Genomic DNA, 22,562 nt, shown 5'->3' on the forward strand with positions numbered 1-22,562 from the left:
TAAGGCGTTTCTTAAGTAAATGTTAATTATGCATGACCCTGCAAGTGGATGTGCATTTGACATTTTCAGGACAGCTGGCATATTTTGCGGTTTGAAAAAACGTAGAAGAAAAACAAGTAGGAGTAAGACAGGTTCCTGAAGTCACAGTCATCTGCTCTATATTCATCTTAGAATAATGCCTTTCCCAAATGTCTATTGGGCTTTGTCAGACATGAAACATGCATTTCTAGCCTTCTTTTACAACTTTATGTCAGTTTTGTTAATGCACAGCAGTCAAATCACATTTGATTAGAACTAAACTGAAGGAAAGTTTCATTGTTGAATGGAAACTATGAGATTATCAGGTCCAATAAAACATTATAGTTCGATGTAACTAAATATGACCTCCTTAGTGGCCCAAAATTGAATGCTAATTCTAGCTATGATTTGTGTGTGCTGGAGTGCAGACAGCAGCTCTTTGCTCACAATAGCCAATGACTCAGGAGGGCACTAGAAAGGGCAGCTAAGATAATATGGCTCTTTGCCCAGGCTGTGATTTGTACAGGCAGATGAATAGAAGCCTATTTGGGCCCTCCTAAAGTTCTGTGAAGGGATGTTTGGTGTCCATCACCAATTGGCTCTGGTTACTGCATACTTGTGCGGAGTGCGCCTGGTGTCAAGACTTTGATAGGTGGCTGCAGCTAAAAGAAACCAACGATTTCATACTAATGAAATGAGGACCAAACAAACCTTGTGAATGTCTTATTTTTACAAAGTGAAATGTTAGTAAACTATTGACATTTGAACATTTTTCCCAAACTAGTTCGGCACTGCTAAAACCTTTCATGGTGCGTAAAGCTGAATGCGGACATTGATTTCACATAATGGATACCTTACCCAAACAATGGGAAACAAAATTAAAGTATCCAAACCAAAAGCTTTGCACACTCACGTTTTTGTCAGATGTGAATAAAAGGGCCTCATTCTATTTGAAAGCCTTTGGTGATTTTGAATTCAGGGTGAACACACACACAGCCACCCCACATGCATAATGCAGTCACGGTCATAAAAATGGTCCTAGAGAGGTCAAGACATACCATTGAATCCACTGGCCATCACCCTAGTACCCACTTGCAGGGGAACACAGGCCAAAAACAACACACCCTCACCCCATTAGATCTTCAGAAGTATATAAACAATGAAGTGCTCATTCTTTCAGACTTTATGAGTTGTGAGTAGTCAGGTCTGGCCTCCTTCTGCAGTTTCCCCGAGGTTTCTTTAACAATGATGACCATCCACATCTGCATAGACATTGCACTTCAATACTCTGTTAATTAACCAAAATTAAAAGATCACAAGCTCCATTTTTACTTCGGAATAGGACAGGTTACCTATTACAACTCTGATGAAAATAGAGGTATGAATCATAACTCAAAAGAACTTTTTGAGCCCTGTTTCAATAGCCAACCTGAAAGTCCAGTTAACGCTGGAGTTCTTCTCACTACTTGGGCGTCATGAGCTCACACTAGCATTATATGCATGTGAAAGCACACTTCCCTTTGCAGTATATGGCTTCTACTTCCCTTGTGGTCACATGCCGCTGCTGAATTGGGTGTGGAGCGCATAAACTTCATTACTAAATACATTCAGACAGAAAAAGCCATGTGATATCCACAGAGCAATTGTGAGAGTTAACCTCACATATACTGCCCAACTTATCCACCTTCTGCTTTCAAAAATGGGAACATTGCAATAACTTAGGGCAACAATTATGACACTGGTTATAATTAACATTCACTGCAAATACACTGTACAGTAAAGAAACTACTAACTTGGCTCACCCCCACTATGATTACTTTCTGTATATTGAGATAAGTCTAATTTACCATATCTGCTACATCAGATGTTGTTACATTTACTTCCATAGTGAAAGCAGATACGTATTGCATATCATGTCAAATAATCTAGTTATACCAAGCATTAAAAGGGATTTTTATTTCCCAAATAAAGTCAACTCAGTAAGATTTTTCACAGATATTTCTGCAGGTCAGTTTCCATCTTACTTCATATAACAGTTTCTAAGTAGTAAACAGTTTCAAGGAATAATTTAATAGGTAACTATAGCAACCAAACACAAAACAGAGCATAACAGTGACAACTGGAGGTATAAAAAAAAAAGAAAAGGGGAAAAAAAAAAGGCAAGTAAAGAATAATATCCGGACAGCTCATCACTTCTTTATCAGTAAGTGTGTTTGTTATAGGAAACTAAACTACTGAACAAAGCCAGCTGACTAAGCTCGGTGACATGCAACAGGCACAAACAAAAGCTTCTCTATTCATGTAGCCTGAAATTTATTCAGGGTTGACCCTTGCGTCTCAGGCCAGGACTTAGTCAAGTAAAATCTTAAGCTTGACAAGCATAGGATAAGGTGTTTCTGTTTGAGTAAAAGGTATTGGGCCTCTTGCCCTCTGCAGTGAGCCTTACATGCCATGACTCTTGATACATCAGGTATACCACCCCCACCTTATTATCCAGGTCTGTTCTGTGCACACTAACCAGAGCCCTCATCTGTCAAGCAATTCCCTGCAATTGATCAGCTTAACAAGTGGGACCACTATGTTGTATAAGCAAGTGATGTTATGAAGTTATATAGTACCATCACAATGCAGAAATGTATTACAGTTGTGCTGAGAGTGGGTATAGGTGGAAGAATGTCAGACAGAAAACTGAGAAGCATTCCATCAGCCCATTCATTCATTCAAAATGGGGCTCAGCTCACCATATGGAGCCTCTGACTGCTCAGCATAGTGTGTAGAAGGGGTGGAAAACAGATGCATTGCAACGTATGGATTGAGGATTTGAAAGCTGGTGGAAGGTGTTGCAAGTCTGGGCGTTTACAATTAAACCTCACATACAGACTTACAGACTACAGACATACAGCTAAACATAGTATAAAATGAAACATGTGACTTCCCCATTCTGCAGAGATAACTAGAGAAAAAGTCTCTTTTGTTCTATTTTCTAAATCATTTTAATTACATTAAATTATACACATTGAGTTTGCAATTGGATCCAACTATTGCTGTAAAAAGTGTTGTAGTGTTGGACTATGTCATAAGGCCTAAATGCTGGGCCCAAACTACAGCGGAAACTTTTTTGTGTCCAACTCTTGGTTATAACAGACAGTGGGTTGAAATATGACAATTTTCTCACTCACACACACACTGCTCTGTTGCAGTACTCATGTCCTTGGGCATCGTCCTAAATCTGCTTACTGACATCGTGCCGTGAATCAGCTGATTTGCTGCCAGTAAGCTAATTCGTTCGAATACTTATTGATTGCTTGTGTCTTGTGCTGTTGTTTGGAATGACCTGCAGGTATATGTAAAACATGCTGGCTGACTCAAAGAAAACTTCTCAGAGCCAATTAGAAGATTTCAGTGCTGCGGCTGTGAGTTATGAGATATCAGCACAATAACTGGCCTTCTTTGTGCAAGCAGGATTGGCAGGACACACCAGCATTGTTCCCAAGCGCAGGCTTGCACAGAGAGACACTTATAAAGGATGTAACACATCAAGTATCAGATCTGTATGATGTAAAGCCATTGTGGTTAACCTTTAAGAGGACTGTTCCTTGGAGCAGCAGCTGGGAGCTTCCGTCACGACAGATTCTAAAAATACTGTAAATCACTTTGGGCCAATCACTGACCAAAGCTTTCATTTTTTTAACCACCACCACACTGAATCTAAGGAAAATCTATGATTCAGACAGTAGCTATGGGATAGCATAAAACTTTTAGGATAAGCCCATTTAAAGAAGCTGAGGAAAATAAACCAAAAACTGTCATTTCTGACCGAGACAGCAAGATACAAGAGCTGATGGCTCACCTGGGCTATGGCTTTCATAGAAGAACACAGACTATGTATGAAAAACTCAGTATGTATTAATACCCTCAGACGTGTCATGTGGAAACAACCAATGGGTTTTTTTCAAATGGAGATAAAACTAAAACCCTGCAGGCACAGAGTCACTTATTTGAGAATCAACCAGCTATACTAGAGCTACCTTATTTTATAGCATTGTTCCATCCACCCCAATAAAAACAGGCAAGACTAGGATAAATATCAAAAACAGTTCTGCAGACCAAGGTGTAACAAAATGGCACAGTGTGACATGTTTAACAGCTATTACATATCAGAATGTGGCTCATTTCTAAGTAGTTTGGTGTTTGGGGGTTGGGGGAGTGCTTCCTTGGTGCATGTAGGAAAGCCTTTTTTCTTTTTAGCTGCAGCTCTTTGGCTTTGTGGGTGTCTGGACACCAGAATAACAAATCTATCATGTAAATGAGATAGGAATATACACACTGAGGAGTAACAACAACAAATATACCATTTACTCCCTATATCTGTGATGAATATCAGTGGGTGTGAGGCAGCAGCAATTTTGACAACAGATCACAAAGAAAAGGAAGCTTCTGAAATCAATAGCGTATAAAATGGAGACACAGCCAGGCATGGCTAACAACCCTTTTTTTGGTAGTTCTACAGAATCCCTCGGGCCAGAGGAAGGCAATAAGGGGGCAAGCAACTGCATTACAGGAGCAAAAACAAAGTAACAGGCAAAAAAAAAAGAGAAAATCAGTCAAAAAGTGAGCCTGAAATATACAGAAAGGCAAAGAGAGAAAGTGGCAGCATGTGCATTAGTGTGTGGACTGAGTGAGAGCTGTATACACAGACTGAGAATGGACCAGTGGCTTGCTTAGCACACAGCTGCCCACTGACAGAATGGAGCTCTAATAGGCCCCTTTGCATGCAACACAAAGACAGTGCAAATGTGTGCGTCTTAAGCACACACTGGAGTGCAGAGCGTCCCTCTTTAAAAATCCCCCCCACCTTAATTGCTTCCATAAATTAAGCCAAGATTTTTTACCAATACCAAAACAGCTGTCCTTTATAATTATAGCACATCAAAACTGCTACTAAAAAGATTAAAAAGAAAAAGTTATTAGAAGCAACTGTGATAAGACACAGAAAGACGTTTTATAGCATATTTACGCAATTTTATTTTTTGGCTTGAGACAGCATCAATCACTAATGCACACTGAAGGAAAACATTATTTGTTTTTGGAAAAAACATATGTTTTATTGGAAGATCCTACATTTAAACTTTGGCACCAGTTCAGAGGAAAATTTGCTCAGCAGGTACATGAAACGACACATTTGCAGATCTGAACAGGTTTTCTCTGAGGTTAGTATTTCTAATGGCACCCTTATCTGCAACTCCTGGGTAATTACATACTAGAGCTGGCATGTGATTAAATCTTGGTCCAGCTTTCTGTTTCACATCCAACCTGAACTTCAACTACACCTTGCATTTGTGAGAGTAATTTATGATCATGATCTTTGAAAAAAAAAAACTACTGACAAATCTTTTTAAGATGCTAACCAAACCAGCCAGCCATCACTGAAAGGAAAGAACAACTTCTGCTACAGTGGCAACAAGAAAGATTTTCAGGGAATTTCGTTTGAAGTGCCCTGCCTGGTACCAAACCAGTTCTTCATGTGTATATGATGTCCACAAAGATCAACCAACCATTGTGCATTATAAGAAACTGCAAAACATAAGCACCAACAGTTAATTCCTCTCTCACAAAGGCGTGGAAACAACATTGAAAAATAAGCAGTTTTAGTGCCTTTTTGCCACTGCACTCCGCATTTCTAAGTAAATGGCTTTCATTCTGAACTAATAAAGCAATAAAGTAGTTGCAAAATGATTATAAACCCTGTTCTATGATTAAGAAACACAGCCACTAATACTTTTATAGCAACAATTATCTGACTCTTCTGTATGCATGCATACAAGAGATTTATTTTATGAATGTTCTCATCAATTCTTAGTGTGGATAAGCTTTGTTTCAGTTTTACTAATATAACATAACTTTAGCAGATACAGTATGACTGAGAACATCAAATGTGTACATTTAATTTGGACTCCATGGATGCAGCCTTGCATCTTTCCTCTGAAAACAGAAACACAATTGAGGAAGTGACTCATTGTTTCAATGTCTTTTCAGCTAAAATAAAAAAATAATAAAAATCAACTAAGATCACTACGACAAGACCAAAAACAAAACCCTAAATGTGTGGTGGAGATGACAACAGATATGAAACCAGGCCCTATGAGTCAAAGCACTTAAACTTAAATGCCTTTGCTCAGATTGTGGTGAGGAGCAGTGTATCAATAAGAGCTGCAGAACAACCACACGGCCTCTCCGCCTATCTACAGGTACTGTACTTCACGACAGCGTGAGTTTCATTATCATGGTTCATAGATGGAGGGGAGTTTTGCAGCCCACACAACTTTTGTGCAGCCCCTTCTCCAGCACAAACGTTTAATGCATCAACAGGTTTTTCACCCTGGCCAAGCAAACACATTGACAACATTCACATGGCGAGACTCACTAGGAAACTCCACAATGTCTGATTTAGCCCGCAAGTGTTGTAATAACTACAGTGTATTCAATAATGTGACATGCACAGAGTGCCGCATGCCACAAACTGCTCTTTGTTTGGGTCTAATCTAGTGTAGAAGCAGCAAATACTGTCATTTTTAAAAAGAGCTGTTTTCTTTGTGCCCCTCAGTAACTTAACAATGTAGTCATCCAATGGTTTGAGTCACAGATGTAAACCAGCATAAGCAGACAAAGTAAACCTAATAGCAGTGAAAGAAAAAACATGATGATGCGTCCCTGAACGCAGCTATATGAAGCATGTATTTGAACAAATGCCCTACTACCTGGCCGGCAGAGGCTCTTTCGAAGGTTAGGTCATCTTCAACAAAGGGCAAGTAGAAAAACCACTAAAGTTTCTCACGGTTGCAGCCGCCAGTTTAGCGTCCCCACCGCAAGACTGAGCAGGACTGCGCGCAGCTGAATGCTCGCTGCTGCTTTCAGCCTTCAGTCTTGATTGTAACTATATCCGCGTGCAGACTAACGGCGTCGACGGGAGGGGGGGGGAGTAATAGAAGAATGACGGGCCTGAAACCATGGTTACCAATGGAAATGCCTGATTACTATATAGATACACATAAAAAAGCAAAATATTTATCGCTAACAACGAAACCCTAAAGTGTATGCTCGCATACCGCCTAAAGTTTTATTTACAACAAACTCAGCACCCCTTTCGAGTTGGTATGTTCCGCTGTGGTCCATCCAGGCATTTACAATACTCCTGCTAGTTTGTATTACTATGTTTTTCATTGATGTTAAAGCGACACATGTCAGCATGTCAGTACTACCAGAAAAAGCAACATTTGCACAAATTGTTTAAACAAAAAGTTGCTACTATATACAACCTCTTGCTTGTTCTCTTCTCAATTGCACTTCCGTCAAACAATGACTTATTTATGTTTAATCAAAATTGCCTCAGAAACAGTAGCCAATACTGAAAAGGCAGAATTGGTTTCCCACTTCCACATTATATTTCATGCAATGGAAAAGTTCACTGCTACATGCCGGAGCAATTCTATCAGTCCTATTACAAGATCTTCAAACGTGTTTCCAGGAAGATGGGGTGGAAAAAAAGACATAAAAATATTTGCAGTATCACACTTGAGTGGTTATAATGAAAGCGAGGTATTCATGCTGGTAGGGCAGCCAGTGGGCTATGGCATCAAGTCTAAAAGCTTATAGGTTAACATTATGAGTGGAATAAAAGTGTAGTTTCCAACATGTGCCAACCCAACAGCTGTGGAACTGCTGATGGTAGTAAATGTACAGTACAGCTCAGTTTAACCTAACGTGATCCACAGGTTTGTGTTTTTTTTTTTTTTTTATGGTGGACAACACCAAGAGGCTTTGAAAGATGACAGAAAGAAATTGGCTCAACATGATTATGAATGGGCTTATAGGTTTATCTGACAAGGCCGTGATATAGTCACAGTTCCAAATTAATAGATACATATTTGTAACTGTCAGCTGAGTACATTACTCCAACCACTATTAGCCTACATATTAAAATCTACGAGTATCTACCATTAACTTTAATCAGCTCTCTACAAGTAAAGCTTTTTCTGATATGATAATTCCTCTAGCAGTGCAGTATCCAGAACTATGCAAACAGAACTGTAGTCTCTCAGCATCTGTGGATGGTAAATGAGTAGGTCAAATGTATATCAAAAAAAGTATTTTCAGCACATTTTTAAATCTAAAAATACTGTGACACAATCAAGACATTAAAAAGGTTGCCCAATACACACCAGGAGAGGGAATGTTGACAAAGGAGACAGTATTTCACAGAACTAGAGCTTCATGGGAAATTCTCTGAGAGTTGTGGGCAGAGTATGTACATCCAGGCAGGATATCCAGACTGCCTTGTAAAATTCCAGTCAGTAATTCTTGTAAAGCTTGCATGTGTTTACTCAACAGCATGCCTCAACATTAGCGGCTCCCATTGGGCCACTGGCCTAGCTTGCAATTAGGACCCTGGGCTTTGCAGTTATTAATGATGCCATTGAGAAAGGAAATGGCAGACAAGCTTCTCTGCTCGCAGTTGCTGTGGCCTTTTATTTATTCAATATGTTGGAAGTTTTTAATTATGGTCCTCAGGACCGCGTGTTCTACTGAGTTCAAGTTGAGCCAATTAGGCAGGGGCTATTTTTCACATGGCCTGAAAGATGGATGCAATTAACTACCTGGGGGGACAGAGCAGTGGGTCAGGGCTCACAACAGGTTCCCTGAAATTCTTTGAGGTGTTTATAGATGTAATAGGGAAAATCTTTACAAATATATATTTTCTTTGGAATAGAAAATATGCTTTAATGAAAGACACAATCATTGTACGGCTGATTGTTTAACACAAACAGCCTCAGGAAAGTACCATTACAGTCAAACAAGTGACAGCAGGGGAAGGTTGAAGAGTTTACATATGAAAGGTTCTTAATGATTCAAGATGGTTACAAGGACCAGAGTCATGTTAATCATAGGTAAAAAATATCATGTGGCCTCCTCATTTATCTTGAATGGGGTGGCCAAAACTTTAGAACCTTTTATTGTAACACACTCCAATACAACTCCATCATCCACTATAACCTTAGTACTAAACACACAGAATTATCAGCTTTCTGACTGTTTCAACTTAAAGGGCAACTTCACTAATTTTCAACTTGCTTTCTATGGCTTTAGTTTAGGGTGCAAATGTACATTAATGCTTTTAATGTTTCATCTGATTTACCTATATGAAAATATTTCTCTGCTTCTGGTAAATTCTTCCAGATGATTTAACCATAACCTCATCATAAGAAGTTCAGATGATGTCATGTGGAGGACCTCTGGAAAAGCATGCTGACCATGATTACAACCTCCACAGTGTCAACAATGAGATGCAATAATCTGAACTGAAGGTTCCTGAAGGCTTTTTTCAGGTAGAAGCAGAGAGATGCTTTGAAGTCAGAGTGATGGTTAGTGACATTTATTTATTTATTGTATGTACCACCCAAACTGGAACCAAACAAACCAAGTTAAGTATCCTTTAGAAAATGAGAAATTATAACCTAGAGAATTAAAAAGTAGAATTGTTAAAAAGTAGAGGTGCTGCGGTGAATTACATTAGATTGTACAGGTGTAAAAGGTATTGCTTCGATTAGTAGAAAAATACTTAAGTACTATTTCTGAAATGCTATGGGATACAGTCTAGTACATTCCAACAAGAAACACCATCCTTAATTTATGAAAGCAACCTTGAAACTGCAATTGAAATAACCAATTAAGCTTGTTAATTGTAGACATAACTATAGGCAAATACAAACAGTAATAACTGCAGATTTATGCAGTTTAAAGCAAAACAGACATCTCAAGAGAAAGGAACCAGTCATCTGCTTTATTCCAAAAAACTAAGTTTATAAAACAAAGGATGTTTGATTTAAAAAAAATGTACACAGATAAAATGAAAAAAGCCCTGACTTGATGGGACAAGAAAAAAGAAATATACTGTTGGGACATGAATCAGTGAACTCGCTTAAAGATGAGTGCTGACACGCTATTGCCAATCTTGCCTCCAAACTGGAAACTGGGTGTAGGTAACTCCTGTACAAACTCAAATCCTGTAAGGCAACAGAAAACAAATTGCAAGTTAAAAAAATAAGCATAATGCACTGTACCATTTATTAATATGCTGACTTAAACACTAATGTCTAAAATCTTTTCTTGTGGACTGAGGGGTTATGAGAAGACTTATGAGTATCCTGCCAACATCTGTGCAGCTCTCTGGGGCCCAATAAAGACTATCGGTCAGCTACAGATGAGCTCTCACAGCCCTTTGGCCCCCTGCAGGCTCCCCACAGTGACTGCACAGAGAAAAATGTCAGGTAATGAAAATTCTGTCTTTATAAGGCTGTTGTTGCCTGCTGCTTAACAACCTGCCACGTAACTGTCATGGCTGTGGAATTGTGTCTGTGTTTTGACTGATGGTTGGTCCAAAAAATAGAACATTTAAATAAGAAAATAAACCCAGATGGTGCATGTCAAATGCCAGGAAGACACACCTTGATGCACACCTTAAAGAGCAACATGTTCCCTCAGTGTTTTAACCAATTTAGAACATGGCAACATGCCTCTTACTTTTAGTTGTATTCATGCATTTTCCTTTGGAATCATCCATTTACCTATATATTTGTTTGGTCTGTCTGTCATCTTGCTCAACACATGGTTAAAAATGGAAATTGGTTGTTTAAAAAAATATTGACAACATGATGACATTTTTTTGGATTATGTTGCTGTAGTTCATAGATTAAGTTTTAATCTGGATAGGTATTGTACTGTAGCACAAAAATACACAATCTATGTTAAATACAGATGCAAAAAACAGTAGAGTGCTATGTGGCATCCTAACTCATAATTTACATACAATACTAAACACCTGTGTTAATGTTAAAATATGTTGCTGAAGAGCATAATAAGTGCAAATATGCAATTACTATTTTGGCCTGGATCAATGTCTTCATGCTTCGCATTGAATAAACTGCTGTATGAAGCCAGCGAAAAATATTATTTTTTTATTGGGCATCTGTTACAAATAACTTTTAAGAAAGACAATTTGTTAGCTGTCATGTTATTAGGAAAACTAGTTTCCAGTAACAAGGTTTCTTAAGTACATGTTAAGTTCCCCCAATTACCCCCCCAAAACTGGATAACTTTACGGAAGGTCATAAGCAGAGGTTCTGTAGAAAATAAAAAAGGTTCAACAGAATCAATCAGTATTTAATTTCAGTATTTCTTCTTACCTTCACTGAATCTAACTAGCAGCTGCTCTTTGGTCCAATTGCAGGAAGTGATTGCAAAGAATCCTTTGTCCTTAAGACAATCTTTAAGAGCGTGGAGATAGAGTTTTTTGCCCTCCTCCATGTTTTCTGGGTTTAGACTTATAGCATCAAAGGTTCCTTTGTCGATGCATATATCAAAATCTTTTAGCTCCCCTTGACATTTTAAAAAATCCATCTCCTAAAATACAAAAAATGAGAAGTGAAGGAAATGCTTGTCAATCAGCCTTGCAGAAAATAAACAACACGGCACCTGATGTTTAGTCTGACTTTTCAGATGTTGGGTGAGCTAGAACTGCAAGAGAAATCTTTCAGCATCAACTAAGATAAAAGTTTTTACCTCCCTGGTTCAATTTAAAACTAAATTGCAACTGCTGACATGACAGCATTTAAATCTGCAGAGGTTGCTGACCTACCATACCACAAGTGAAAGGAGGAAACAATCAACACAAATATCTATATATCGTTGAAAATGACCCGGGTTTAAAATAAGTCCGAGCATGTAAAATGGAAAAACTACAAAGATGTTAAAGGATTTGAAGAAGGGAAGGTGTCTAAGCACGAGTGACAGTGACTAATGCAAATAGATATTGGGCTGGATACAGTCCGAGAAAAATACCTTGATGTCAAACCTAATGAGGAAGCTGCTTCTAATCATCGTGTGGATGGATCTCCTCAAACTCCTAAATATGCACGCAAACATGGACACATTCACCCTAATTATTGTGACGTTCTGCATAATTTAAGATATGAAAAACATGCCAACATACCATTTCTAACTCACATACACATGCTCACAGAACCACTGTCCTCCCCGTGTCCAGCTAAGGTCAATATTGACTTCAATGGCAGACTTACAGCCCAAGCAAAGTACACACCATCACAGGTGTGTTATACATACAACATATATCCAACTTTATTATACTCACAGGAAAGGAAAACCCATTCATTACATTTCTTATAGACAATTCAGCACTCATAACCAGTAGGTGTATTAAATTCTGCCAACTCACTTGGAGTCTCAGGTGGGTAATCTGAATGGTGGGCATACCTCCATTTATTTCAGGGCCTTACTCCCATGCCTCTCCCCCACATAGTAAATACAGGAGAGTTTTAGTCTAACTTCCAGGCCTATGCTGGCTCACAGTATGATGAAAGTTGCATTTTAATATTTGCATTTAGGAATGAAGGACATCTATTCTCTTTCAATTGATGCATAGCGGTACATCCACTAGATGCACTATGATATCATATTGTAACAGCAGACTTTAAATAAGATGACTTGTGCTGATGCCATAGCCTAATTATGATGTCAGCCTTATATAGTTTTTGCTCCAAAATTCACAAATCTTTCAAACTCAGTTAGAAAGTGTGTCTGACATCAGTTTCCAATGACTCACCTTCTATCACCATAAACAGGCAAAAAGATGTTGCCTCTGTGGCTAGCTAATATTTTGTGAACCAACACTATAATTCTAATAACCAACTACACCCACCTTAACACTGACATCTGCCAAGTTCTCTGCCTGCAGGATGTTTCTAGCCAATTCCACAGATGCTGAAGAATAATCTATGCCCATCAGATTTCTGTATCCATGCTTAGCCTTGACACCAAAAAAGCAAATAAAAACAACATTAACCGTATTAGAAATATCTCAAACCAGACAGAAAAGAGAGAAAACTGAGAATTTGCTTGTTAGCAAGGTCTCCTCAGTTAATCTGGTCATTGCTGTTATTTACCAAATGATAAATGCTCATTTCACCTAACCCAAAACATAATTTTGACATAACCCTAAACATAGTGGTAGCTATGCAGATAGTATTTGGTCAGGTTCTTCCATTATACCAAGACAATGGAGTTGGAAGGAATTAGGTGCACTTCAAAATCCACCTACCATGGTGTCAGTTGTCCTGGGTGGGCATAGTGTCTATTCTATTCAAGAGATGCTACATAACAAGCATCACACTGACATGACCAAATGGAGGGCACCTATTCAGATTGTAACTTTCTCTGCTGAATATAATAATAATAATAATAATTTCCTTGTTATCCTAAATGATCCACAGTTGTCACAATGCTTTTGTGACTGTAGTGAACTGAACTTGAAAATTAAGTGTCAATATTCATTTTCACACTTTAATTACCAGTTCCACTAAAAAGGCCCCATTTCCAGTACCAATGTCCAGAATGGCAGCATCTTCTGGGATCTTGGCTTTGTCCATCCAGCGCAGCACACGGCTCATGCTTTCCTCACCAAACCTTATGATAAGATAGAAGCACACAAAAGTTGGTAAAATTGATAAAACCGAGCTAAGGTGGGAATAATCACATCTTTGCACAACAAGTAATCAGTTTACCATATCTCACCAACATCCCCAATGTCTTTGAAGGTCTCTAGTTCTTTTTGGTAAGCATCTTCCCAGCTGCAGAAAAGGACGCAAAACACTGATAGTTAGTTATAAACGTAACGTTACTCTAAGCACAAATGACACATTGTTCAACAAGTTACTGTATTTTAGATGTGGAAGTAAATGCGCGTAGAAATTAAATATGCAATCAATGCAAGTTGTTGGCTTTCTTCTCTCTTTCTTGTTCACGTTAAAAGAAAACATCACACCAAAAAAATCTGGAACTTCAATAGTCTTACTTTTATTTAATGGGTATTGTCAGTGCCAAAAAATGCCTAAAGAAATCTAGCGATTTAAATCGTCCCAAAATATATTGTAAAAGAAATAGCGTATGAGTTAGCTTTGTGGTTTTCTAGTAACGCTAGCTGTGCCCTGATAAGAACGATCACCCATGACAAATTACGATTAGCATCTGGTCTCAACACTTACTATTCTTTCGTTCCGAGTTTTGAAGGACCAAAATCATTGTATAAACATCTGTCTCCCTCTGGATCCGATGTATTTCCACTGCCATGTGTGCTTTCAGTGGCGTCTTCCATGTTGGAAGAGGCTGTCAAGCTGTCGCCTACAGTTCCAAGAATACATTGCGTCTGAGGAGCGTGCCTGCGACCGCGGGGGACAACGGGATTGATGGGGATGTTTCCATCATGGCGGCATCCATTTCGGGTTATACTTTTAGTTCTGTGTGTTATCACAGCGCCAACAGCAACTCGGATCATGTAAGTATTCAACTTGATGTTGACAGACTGTTGTAAAACGGTTGTCTAAGTGTGCATAGCTGGGAGATTTGTCCGGTCGTTCAGCAACGCCTTTAGTTTAAGTTGTTTTCCAGTGTCATCATCCTGTTGCTTGCTAGCTAGTATTGGTTCCGTCTATTTACCGGGAGGTCTCATTTAAAGTGTGTAGCAACAGCAACACGAAGACAGGACTAGTGTTTTTTTAAACAATTATATAATCCAAGTGTTTAATATTAATTTATGACATCACCTAAAATAGCCATAAATATGAAAATATAGGAATTGGTACTGTGAATGTTTGAGTTCCAGGAACTACTCCGTAGTTAGCTAGTTAGCATTTTGCTAAACTATGAAAGCTAAGTGACTTCCGTATGTTCGTGCTGCTCAAGTCTGCAGTCACCTCGACCTGTATGTGATAGCAAGTTACTGTGTGATACAAATCCAGACGCTAGTGCTGTAAATTTTTAAAAATATGACAACATGTACACTTTTTGTTTTCTCGTCTCAGCAATGCCAGACCAGCTTGTTAGCTAATGTTAATTGTATTTAAATCAGTATCGTAAAAATTATTTCCCATTTTATGGCTTTGATTTTGTACAAATGAAATTACGAGGTGTGTTTGAAGACGTGTTATCATAGGAAATACTCCACAGAGGCATTAAAGCAAGCTAAATTAACGTTAGCACTGTTTACATCTCTCTTTGGACAAGACTTAAAGAGTCGGTCTGGACAGGTGGATAGTTGCTGCTTAGCGTGACAGGTTTCCCTGCATTCCCAACATAAGCAGAAGAAGCAAAGAAGCACTTTTGTTCATAAGCTGATGTCATCTTTCAGTGAAGTAAATCAATTCACTGCCATAATAAAAAACATTTAAATAATGTTCCTATAAGGATGTTTTGACTGTGACTATAGTGATTAACATACTTTATTAATTATTAATGAGGCTGATCCTAATAAGTGCATGTTTTTTTTAACAGACAGTGGCAAAGAATCAAATTTGAGAAGCTGTAGTGGGAATCTGTTTGGCATTTTTGGTTAATGCATATATAAAAATGGTGGCTGACTAAGTTGAATTAATAATGGGCCAATTATTTTAGGTGCCCATTAATGCCCTAACTACAGTTTTTTCAAAATGTATATACACAGGAGGGCTTCCTATTAGGAGAAGTGAGGCAAGAGGAGACTGTCAGCATAAGTGACACACAGATCAGCACTGCAGAATTGCTTCAGGTAGTAGGTAAGTGCTGAAACAGACAAAACAACAACTTTGTGACACTTTGCTAGTCATAGCAGCCTTAACAGATGGTTAGAATTCTCTTGGGACATTTTGACATGTCAGAGTAGTGATGGATTGGTAGAAACAATGAAATTAAAGCAGCGGAGCTGCAATTGAATAAGCTTGACTAGTGTGACAAGTCAAAATGTGGGCTGCTATGAAAAAGCCTTCGACAATTTAGTCCTTTCACACCCTTTTCCAAAAACCACAACTGTGTATACTGTTAAAACTGTCTACATTCGTGTTCTGCCCACAAGTATTACTATAGACTTTGTTAAGATATTAACAATGAATTTTACATTTTTCTTTTATGTGGATTGCTAGCGTTTACCACCACTTCAGACTTTTTTGGAGTAATATGCTTTAATGTGCTTTGATCTCTTTACTCATCGACAGAATTTTTGTTGTATTGTAAAATGTGCTTTTGTGGTTACACTGACTTAAATTTATTATGCTAAATATATGGAGAAATATCACAATAAATATCTGTCACTGCTTGGTCCCCAACAGAAATCCATAACCATGATCCTTGTGCACAATTGTTCAGGTAAGATGTGATCTTTACAGTTATCATGACTATTCTATACACATATGGTGTAATGTGCTACGATGTCACCATGTGTACTGTGTAATAGACACTGTTTGGGAAGACAAAATAGTCAGCCAGAAGTTTTGGCTATAATTGTTTAATTGAGGAAAACCCGACATAAAGTTTAACAAGGTAAATGTTGAAGTGGCATTTTGTAAGTGTTCTTGGTGCCTAATGCATGAAGTTAGCCTGTTGTTATTAAGGTCTGAGCATTTATTGTTGTTGCTTCTCCCTCATTAAAACCTGACTTAAACTGTGCACAGTAGATTGTGGTGTCATGCAGACAATTGTCCTGACATACTTCACTTCCATTTTAGTGCTGGGTGAAATAATTAGACTTTGGACAGTAGATGGCTCCATCTGACAAAACTGGCTAATTGACATAGGTTAAGAAAGCTGGAGTAGCATCAGTTTTAAAGCTTCAGTTTGAACTTACTGGTTTCTTTCCCATCTTTTTAGCTTTTACAACTACGCAGGCAAAGTCAATGAAGAGAATCTCAACAGCATTCTTAAAGATAGGCGGAAAGTGAGTGAACTTCTTTTCTATTGTTATTTCATCATACACTGTATAATGTCAGTGATGCCTTTAAAAAAATTAGCGCTGCCTAATACTAGTTGTATACTACAATACGAGTTGTATTGTAAACACATTATTATACTCTAAGAAGGCAACTGACTGGTGAAATTACCTTCAATGTCCTGATTTTAAGCATTTTTGCATCAGTTATAATGTGATGGAACAAACAGTGGCATTGCGTATTCATTAAATAGTCTGCACTTATACAGCGCTTTTCTGCTTATTGTTACTTAAAATGCTTCTACCAATTGGTACTCAAAGCGCTTTACACTGCTTCTCATTCACCCATTCACACTCACAATCTCACACACACACATTCACACACCTATGGCGGAGGTCCTATGCAGCTGGCCTACACACACCAGGATCATCTAAGTTGGGGTTCAGTGTTCAGTTGGGTTCAAGGACACTTCAACATGTGACCAGAGGAGCTGGGGATTGAACCAGCAACTGGTGGATTAGTAGACGACCGCTCTTTCTCCTGCTCCACAGTTGCTGGGCAATATAAGTGGAAACTAACAATGTTACCTTTTGGCACTAAAGCCTTTTAACAATTGTTATGCAAGTTTCATAGTGATTTAGACGGTTTATTTCCAGGTAGGAGATGGTTTGGTCATCACTGTACTTGTTATTTTGTCTGACGGTAAATGAGGTATGTTTATTGAGTTGTTATGGGATTAAACAGTTTTAAAGGAGTGTTTTCTTTGGTCATGAAGAAAGTCATTGGTTGGTATCGATTCCGGAGGAACACGCAGCAGCAGATGTCGTTCAGGGAACAGATCATCCACAAACAGCTGACTCAGCTGCTTGGTGTCCCCGACCTCATCTTCCTTCTTTTCAGCTTCATCTCTACGGCCAACAGCTCCACACATGCTCTGGAGTATGTACTCTTCAGACCTAACCGCAGGTAATAAGAAACACACACACTCATCAGTGGCATCTTGTCAAAATACCACTCGATTAATAAATATTTACTGTTGTAGGGAAAGAACTTGATGAAACTCATTAAATTGCCACAAATGTCGGTGTTGGGTAGTTCCTGACTTCATATTTTTGTGCAAAAACTGTAAATGGAGGGAGATGGTTATCTATTTCTTTCTTACTTAAGGAGTTGAGAAAGCAAAATTTGTATTTGTGTTGACAAAGCTGTATGTAGTACTATAGAATACATACGTAGGTATGCCTTCTCTGAGAGGCTATGTCATGCTTTAACAGTGCTAACTGGTCATTTCCACACAGTAGGTTCAACCAGAAAATCACCCTCACAATCCCAAATCTTGGCAACACAAGCCAGCAGGAATACAAAGTCTCCTCAGTGCCCAACACCTCACTCAACTACGCCAAGGTCATCAAAGAGCATGGGTACGGTTAGGACATTGTTTTTGCACTGCACCCACTGTTGCCTCCTATTTTTGGCAAAGTGAAAATTTCAAATTAATAGACTTTAAATTTTTTATTAATTTTTTTTTTATTAATTTCAGCTTTCATATTCTAAAATGGTAAAACATTTAGATACATCCACACAATTTTTTAGTTTCATGATACCACCGGTTTTATTAAGTACACCTTCCCCTTCTTTCAGCAGTGTTGTTGAAATACTTATTCTAAATAAATATGTCTAAACTCAGACTTACTATACTATACTGTGTCAGTATAGTCTAGACTGCAAGGTGCTTATGCTTTGATAGACCACCACAATTTAACATCCACATGCCTTTTACTGCTCTAATGTTGTAATGTTTGATAAACTTGTACGGTACTGTATGATTTCATTTTATTATGGTTAATTGTATTGGTTCATTTCTTTTTAGGGCTGAATTCTTTGACAAAGATGGTGTGATGAAGGATATCCGAACAATTTTCCAAGTCTACAGTGCACTCCAAGATAAAGTGCAGGTGAGTTGGATGATGGATAGCTGGTTGATTGTGCCTAAAACTTCTAGTGAAAGTTTTTGCCCATCTTAAAAGTAAAAGGGAGTTTTTGACCTTGAGTTTTCCTTTTGTGTGAGATTTCACTTTGTTTTGTTTGTTTTGTTGGTAGGCTGTGTGCGCAGAGGTAGAACAAAGTGAACGTGTTAGGGAGAAAATTCAAGAGGATGTGAACAAACTTAAAGAACAAATTGCTCTCAGGAAACGCAAGACAGCAGAAGAGGAAAGGAGTATGTACTTTTATTTATATATTTTTTCTCTTTTAAATGTATATATGAGATAAAAATTGCTGGTTTAAGAATTTAAAACATAAATTGGATTAACATCAGTATTGATCAACAAATAAAACCATAATTTTGCAAAACATTTTGCACTCTTCACCCTGCAGTGTTAACCATTTTGCCAATTACATCTTTCTCTCTCCACCATAGTGCTCCGTGAAGCCCAAAATGCAGACTCCCATTCCACTCAAGAGGAAAACACAGGACCCCCTGAGGCTTCCCTTCTGTCCAGAATAAATTTCCACACACCCTCTGCTCCAGAGCGGCCCAGCACCTCACCTAACCCACCATCTTATACTGACCTCTTGTCCCAGGATGTCTGTCTGCTCTCTTCTTCTTCCCCATCGACCAGTGCTGCTCTACTTCCCCGGCCACAAGCTGTGGGCTCACCAGGACACCCAACACCGGGCCCATTGGGTCTGGGCCTGGGCCTGGGCCTAGGTGCAAGCTCTAATCCCGTTACCACTCCCAATACGCCATACCTCGGCAATGGTGATGGATCGAGCTCTGACTCATTAGATAGACAAGCTGCAGGGCAGGAAGATGATGAGGATGATGAGGATGAAGATGATGAAGACGAGGACAGTAGTGAATATGAGAACTTAGTGAGTGAAACTGCTCATCTTCCAATGGGCTCCAGCAGCATTTTAGCTCAAGGTAGACCAGCTACCCTGAGTCCGGATGGGGACGCTCGTGGCTCTCAGACCACATAGAAAACATGCCACAGGGTGTGTAAGGGACACAAATAAGTGACACACCTTGACAGGTGGGCATCTCAAGCAATCAAAGATAGACAAATATAGACAAAAGAAGTGCCAGTCCTGAAAGTGAAAGGCATGCACAGATCTGCGTCCTGCTGTGTTTAGTTTTTCTTGTTTTAGTCTGATCTTCATTTTTAGGGGAAACTTTGCTAGGTTCTGCAGGCTGAACAGGTATGTCTCACTGAAGTGTGTTTTTTGTTTTTTTTGTTTGTTTTTACAGAATTGTGTCTGTCTGAGTCTTTCAGTGGGGATGTGTCTGGTTTTAGGGTTGGAAGTGACTATTAAAACACAATTCTTGCCAACTTGTTGGCAAGCCAGCTCCTTAAAATACAGATCCTTCTCCACACTCTTCAGTTTGTTTCTCATTTGCATCGCCCACTCTGAGCACCCGCTCATTACCTCTTGCACTATTTGTTTCTTTGCCTTTTTTTAAGCAAACTAAGAAAGCAAAAAGAAAATGCTCTGCTGCCTTCAAAACATTTTATCAAATATAAGTAGGCAAATGGTTGTAAATATTTTTTTTTCTCTAATCTGAAGAAAGATGTGTACCGTGTATGTAACAAATTTCTCTTTAACATTTCTTTCATTTTATTTGGGGCTTATTACATTTTCCTTTCCATGTCTTAAATGAATCATACAGTTGGATATTTAAGTAATTACAAATAGATTTCAGACAAAATTTAATGGGCCACTTATATAATGGGTGCTATCTATCTATATAGATATCTATATCTATCTATCTATTTATCTATATCTATAGATATAGATATAGATATAACAGTTAATCTAATTTGATTGACAAAATGTTTTAATGCCTACGTCTTTGATAACACTGACATTGTATGCGCTTCCTGCACTTAACAAATTTAAGTTTTTATTATTGTGCTATACCAATGCTATCATATTGTGCCACTTGAGTAGCCGTCTTTGACCACCCTGAGTCAAACTCAGCTCAGCTTTTGTGCGTTGTATGGGGGTTGACAAGGCAAAAGCAATGTACTGTAGCTTTACTAACCAGATGCTTAAGGTTCCCTTCTGCTGCTGCAACACAGAAAGCTATCACTAAAAAAAAACTGCGTCTGTCTGTTCATCATATAAAACCTGGCTGCTACTTCCACTTCACAATGCTGGTTGTCTCTAATACTACTGACCGTGATCATATAACCACTTCAAGCTCACTTCTTGCTGACTTGTTCTGTATTAAAGTCTTAATTTAGGCTGATACCCCACTGTGGTGTGTGTGAATTGTAACCCTGGGAACAGAGAGCACACACTAACCTTCCTGTTTTGGTATTGGTTGGGTCAATGTTGCGTGTTTGGACCTGGATAATGTGATGAAACATCATGACCTTCCTTCAGTATATGGTGCCTTCCATTCAGGGCAGTTTCTGTCTGTACATTAAACACATTCACAGATCTCTCTTAAACGGGGTACAATTGTGACAAACTCTTATATTTAAAGTCATTGACTTCCAGCTTTTTTAGCATAGATTATGCATCCCTTTCCATAATGTGTGTGTCATCCTTCATCCCAAACTTCTAATGCCAACTTTGCTTGCTTTAAACTAGAATTTAAAAAGAAATCTTAATTTGTTTAGTGATCAAACATCTGGCAAGGCAAAGTTGTATGATGAGCATAACTGACATGCAGATGACATTTTTACATACTTGGCCCATTTGACAACAACAGAGTAAGATTGAATGGGTGCTGTATGACACTGACCATGTGCAAACTGGTAAATTGTAGATACTTCCCTTCAGCATAGAGAGACATTTGCACTTCACATGGAGGGTATTTGATATAGTGAGTACCAGGTTTTTTAAATGTTTTAAAATGAATGTTGCGGTTGGAGGAGATTTGCCTTGCGAACAAGCTGAGCTTTATTTACAGTCATTGTATGTGTCATGTTTTTTTGCCTTGGGGTTGTTTGCCCTAATGTGTAATGCCAATGCATCACTGATCGGGATCTGGCACTCAAATTGTTACTTAATCACCCAGAGTAACACAATCACACAATGTTAAAGAAGTGAAAAAATTACTTTGTTAGGAGTATGGTGTCCTTTGAGTACTGGAATATTGTAAAGAATTTAATAATGAATGTAATTTAGGCAATGGATGGGGTAGCATTTAAACAGCAATTACTGTATAAGCTTGTCTCAGTTGGGTATTATGCTGGTAAAGAGCAGCAATTCTCACTCTTGCCCCTCACTTTTAATCCTTGTCTCTAGTGTTGAGATGGTTGCTTTGTAAGTATTTATTTCTGATATACCCAGGTGTAATCCTGACATCTTAACAGCCAGAATGAAAACCAGCAGGACTCTGGTGCTGGGAACCATTGGTATGAAGTGTTAGAGGATTAACATTAAAAGCATCATATAGCTTTCAATTTCCCACACAAATATACTACCATATACACTTTAACCCCCTCCCCCCCTTCCCCAAGTAGGCCAATGCAACATGACAACCTCTGTGAAAGCACAAAGTCCAGTGCACAGCTGAGATTTGGGATTTTTTCTGGATTTGTGAACTTGAATACCATGGACTTGCTTGGGCAAGCACAGAGAATATGGTTCTTTAAAGGGGATAATAAATGAGACATGCATATGTGTTGTGTTTTTTTATTACAGTAACTTCAGTTCTACTGTAAATGTGCAAACCGGTTTTTGCAAGACTTAAAAATGTATATGGTTACATTGATGCTCTTAATT

At 38.5% G+C, this 22,562-nt stretch overlaps 3 protein-coding genes across 5 annotated transcripts in view; 1 reads left to right on the plus strand and 2 right to left on the minus strand.

Moving 5' to 3' along the window:
• Positions 1-6,936, minus strand: part of LOC137133788 (protein FAM53B-like) — a 20,964-nt gene extending 14,028 nt beyond the window's left edge. The window contains exon 1 of the mRNA XM_067517712.1: positions 6,777-6,936. The gene's annotated coding sequence lies outside the window, so the exon portion shown is untranslated. The remainder of the gene's footprint in view (positions 1-6,776) is intronic.
• Positions 6,937-9,432: 2,496 nt separating this feature from the next.
• Positions 9,433-14,368, minus strand: eef1akmt2 (EEF1A lysine methyltransferase 2). 2 transcript variants are annotated; one of them, XM_067517861.1, is made up of 6 exons: positions 14,133-14,368; positions 13,653-13,718; positions 13,440-13,554; positions 12,791-12,898; positions 11,259-11,475; positions 9,433-10,079 (listed from the first exon to the last, which is right to left on the minus strand). In XM_067517861.1, exons 1-6 carry the CDS (start codon positions 14,240-14,242, stop codon positions 9,982-9,984), a joined length of 714 nt encoding a protein of 237 aa, XP_067373962.1. In that variant the 5' UTR covers positions 14,243-14,368; the 3' UTR covers positions 9,433-9,981. The 2 variants fall into 2 exon arrangements, with proteins under 2 accessions (XP_067373962.1, XP_067373973.1); XM_067517872.1 differs by lacking the exon at positions 12,791-12,898.
• abraxas2 (abraxas 2, BRISC complex subunit) lies at positions 14,298-21,379 on the plus strand. Of its 2 annotated transcripts, none has more exons than XM_067517837.1 (9): positions 14,298-14,422; positions 15,587-15,677; positions 16,227-16,263; positions 16,765-16,831; positions 17,599-17,789; positions 18,122-18,244; positions 18,694-18,778; positions 18,924-19,041; positions 19,243-21,379. In XM_067517837.1, the coding sequence occupies exons 1-9, from the start codon at positions 14,351-14,353 to the stop codon at positions 19,803-19,805; spliced, it is 1,347 nt and encodes a 448-aa protein (XP_067373938.1). In that variant the 5' UTR covers positions 14,298-14,350; the 3' UTR covers positions 19,806-21,379. The 2 variants fall into 2 exon arrangements, with proteins under 2 accessions (XP_067373938.1, XP_067373949.1); XM_067517848.1 differs by having other exon boundaries at positions 18,125-18,244.
• Positions 21,380-22,562: the final 1,183 nt, after the last annotated feature.

This window comes from Channa argus, chromosome 1 (assembly GCF_033026475.1).
Source record: "Channa argus isolate prfri chromosome 1, Channa argus male v1.0, whole genome shotgun sequence".
In the NCBI taxonomy this organism is placed as follows: Eukaryota; Metazoa; Chordata; class Actinopteri; order Anabantiformes; family Channidae; genus Channa; species Channa argus.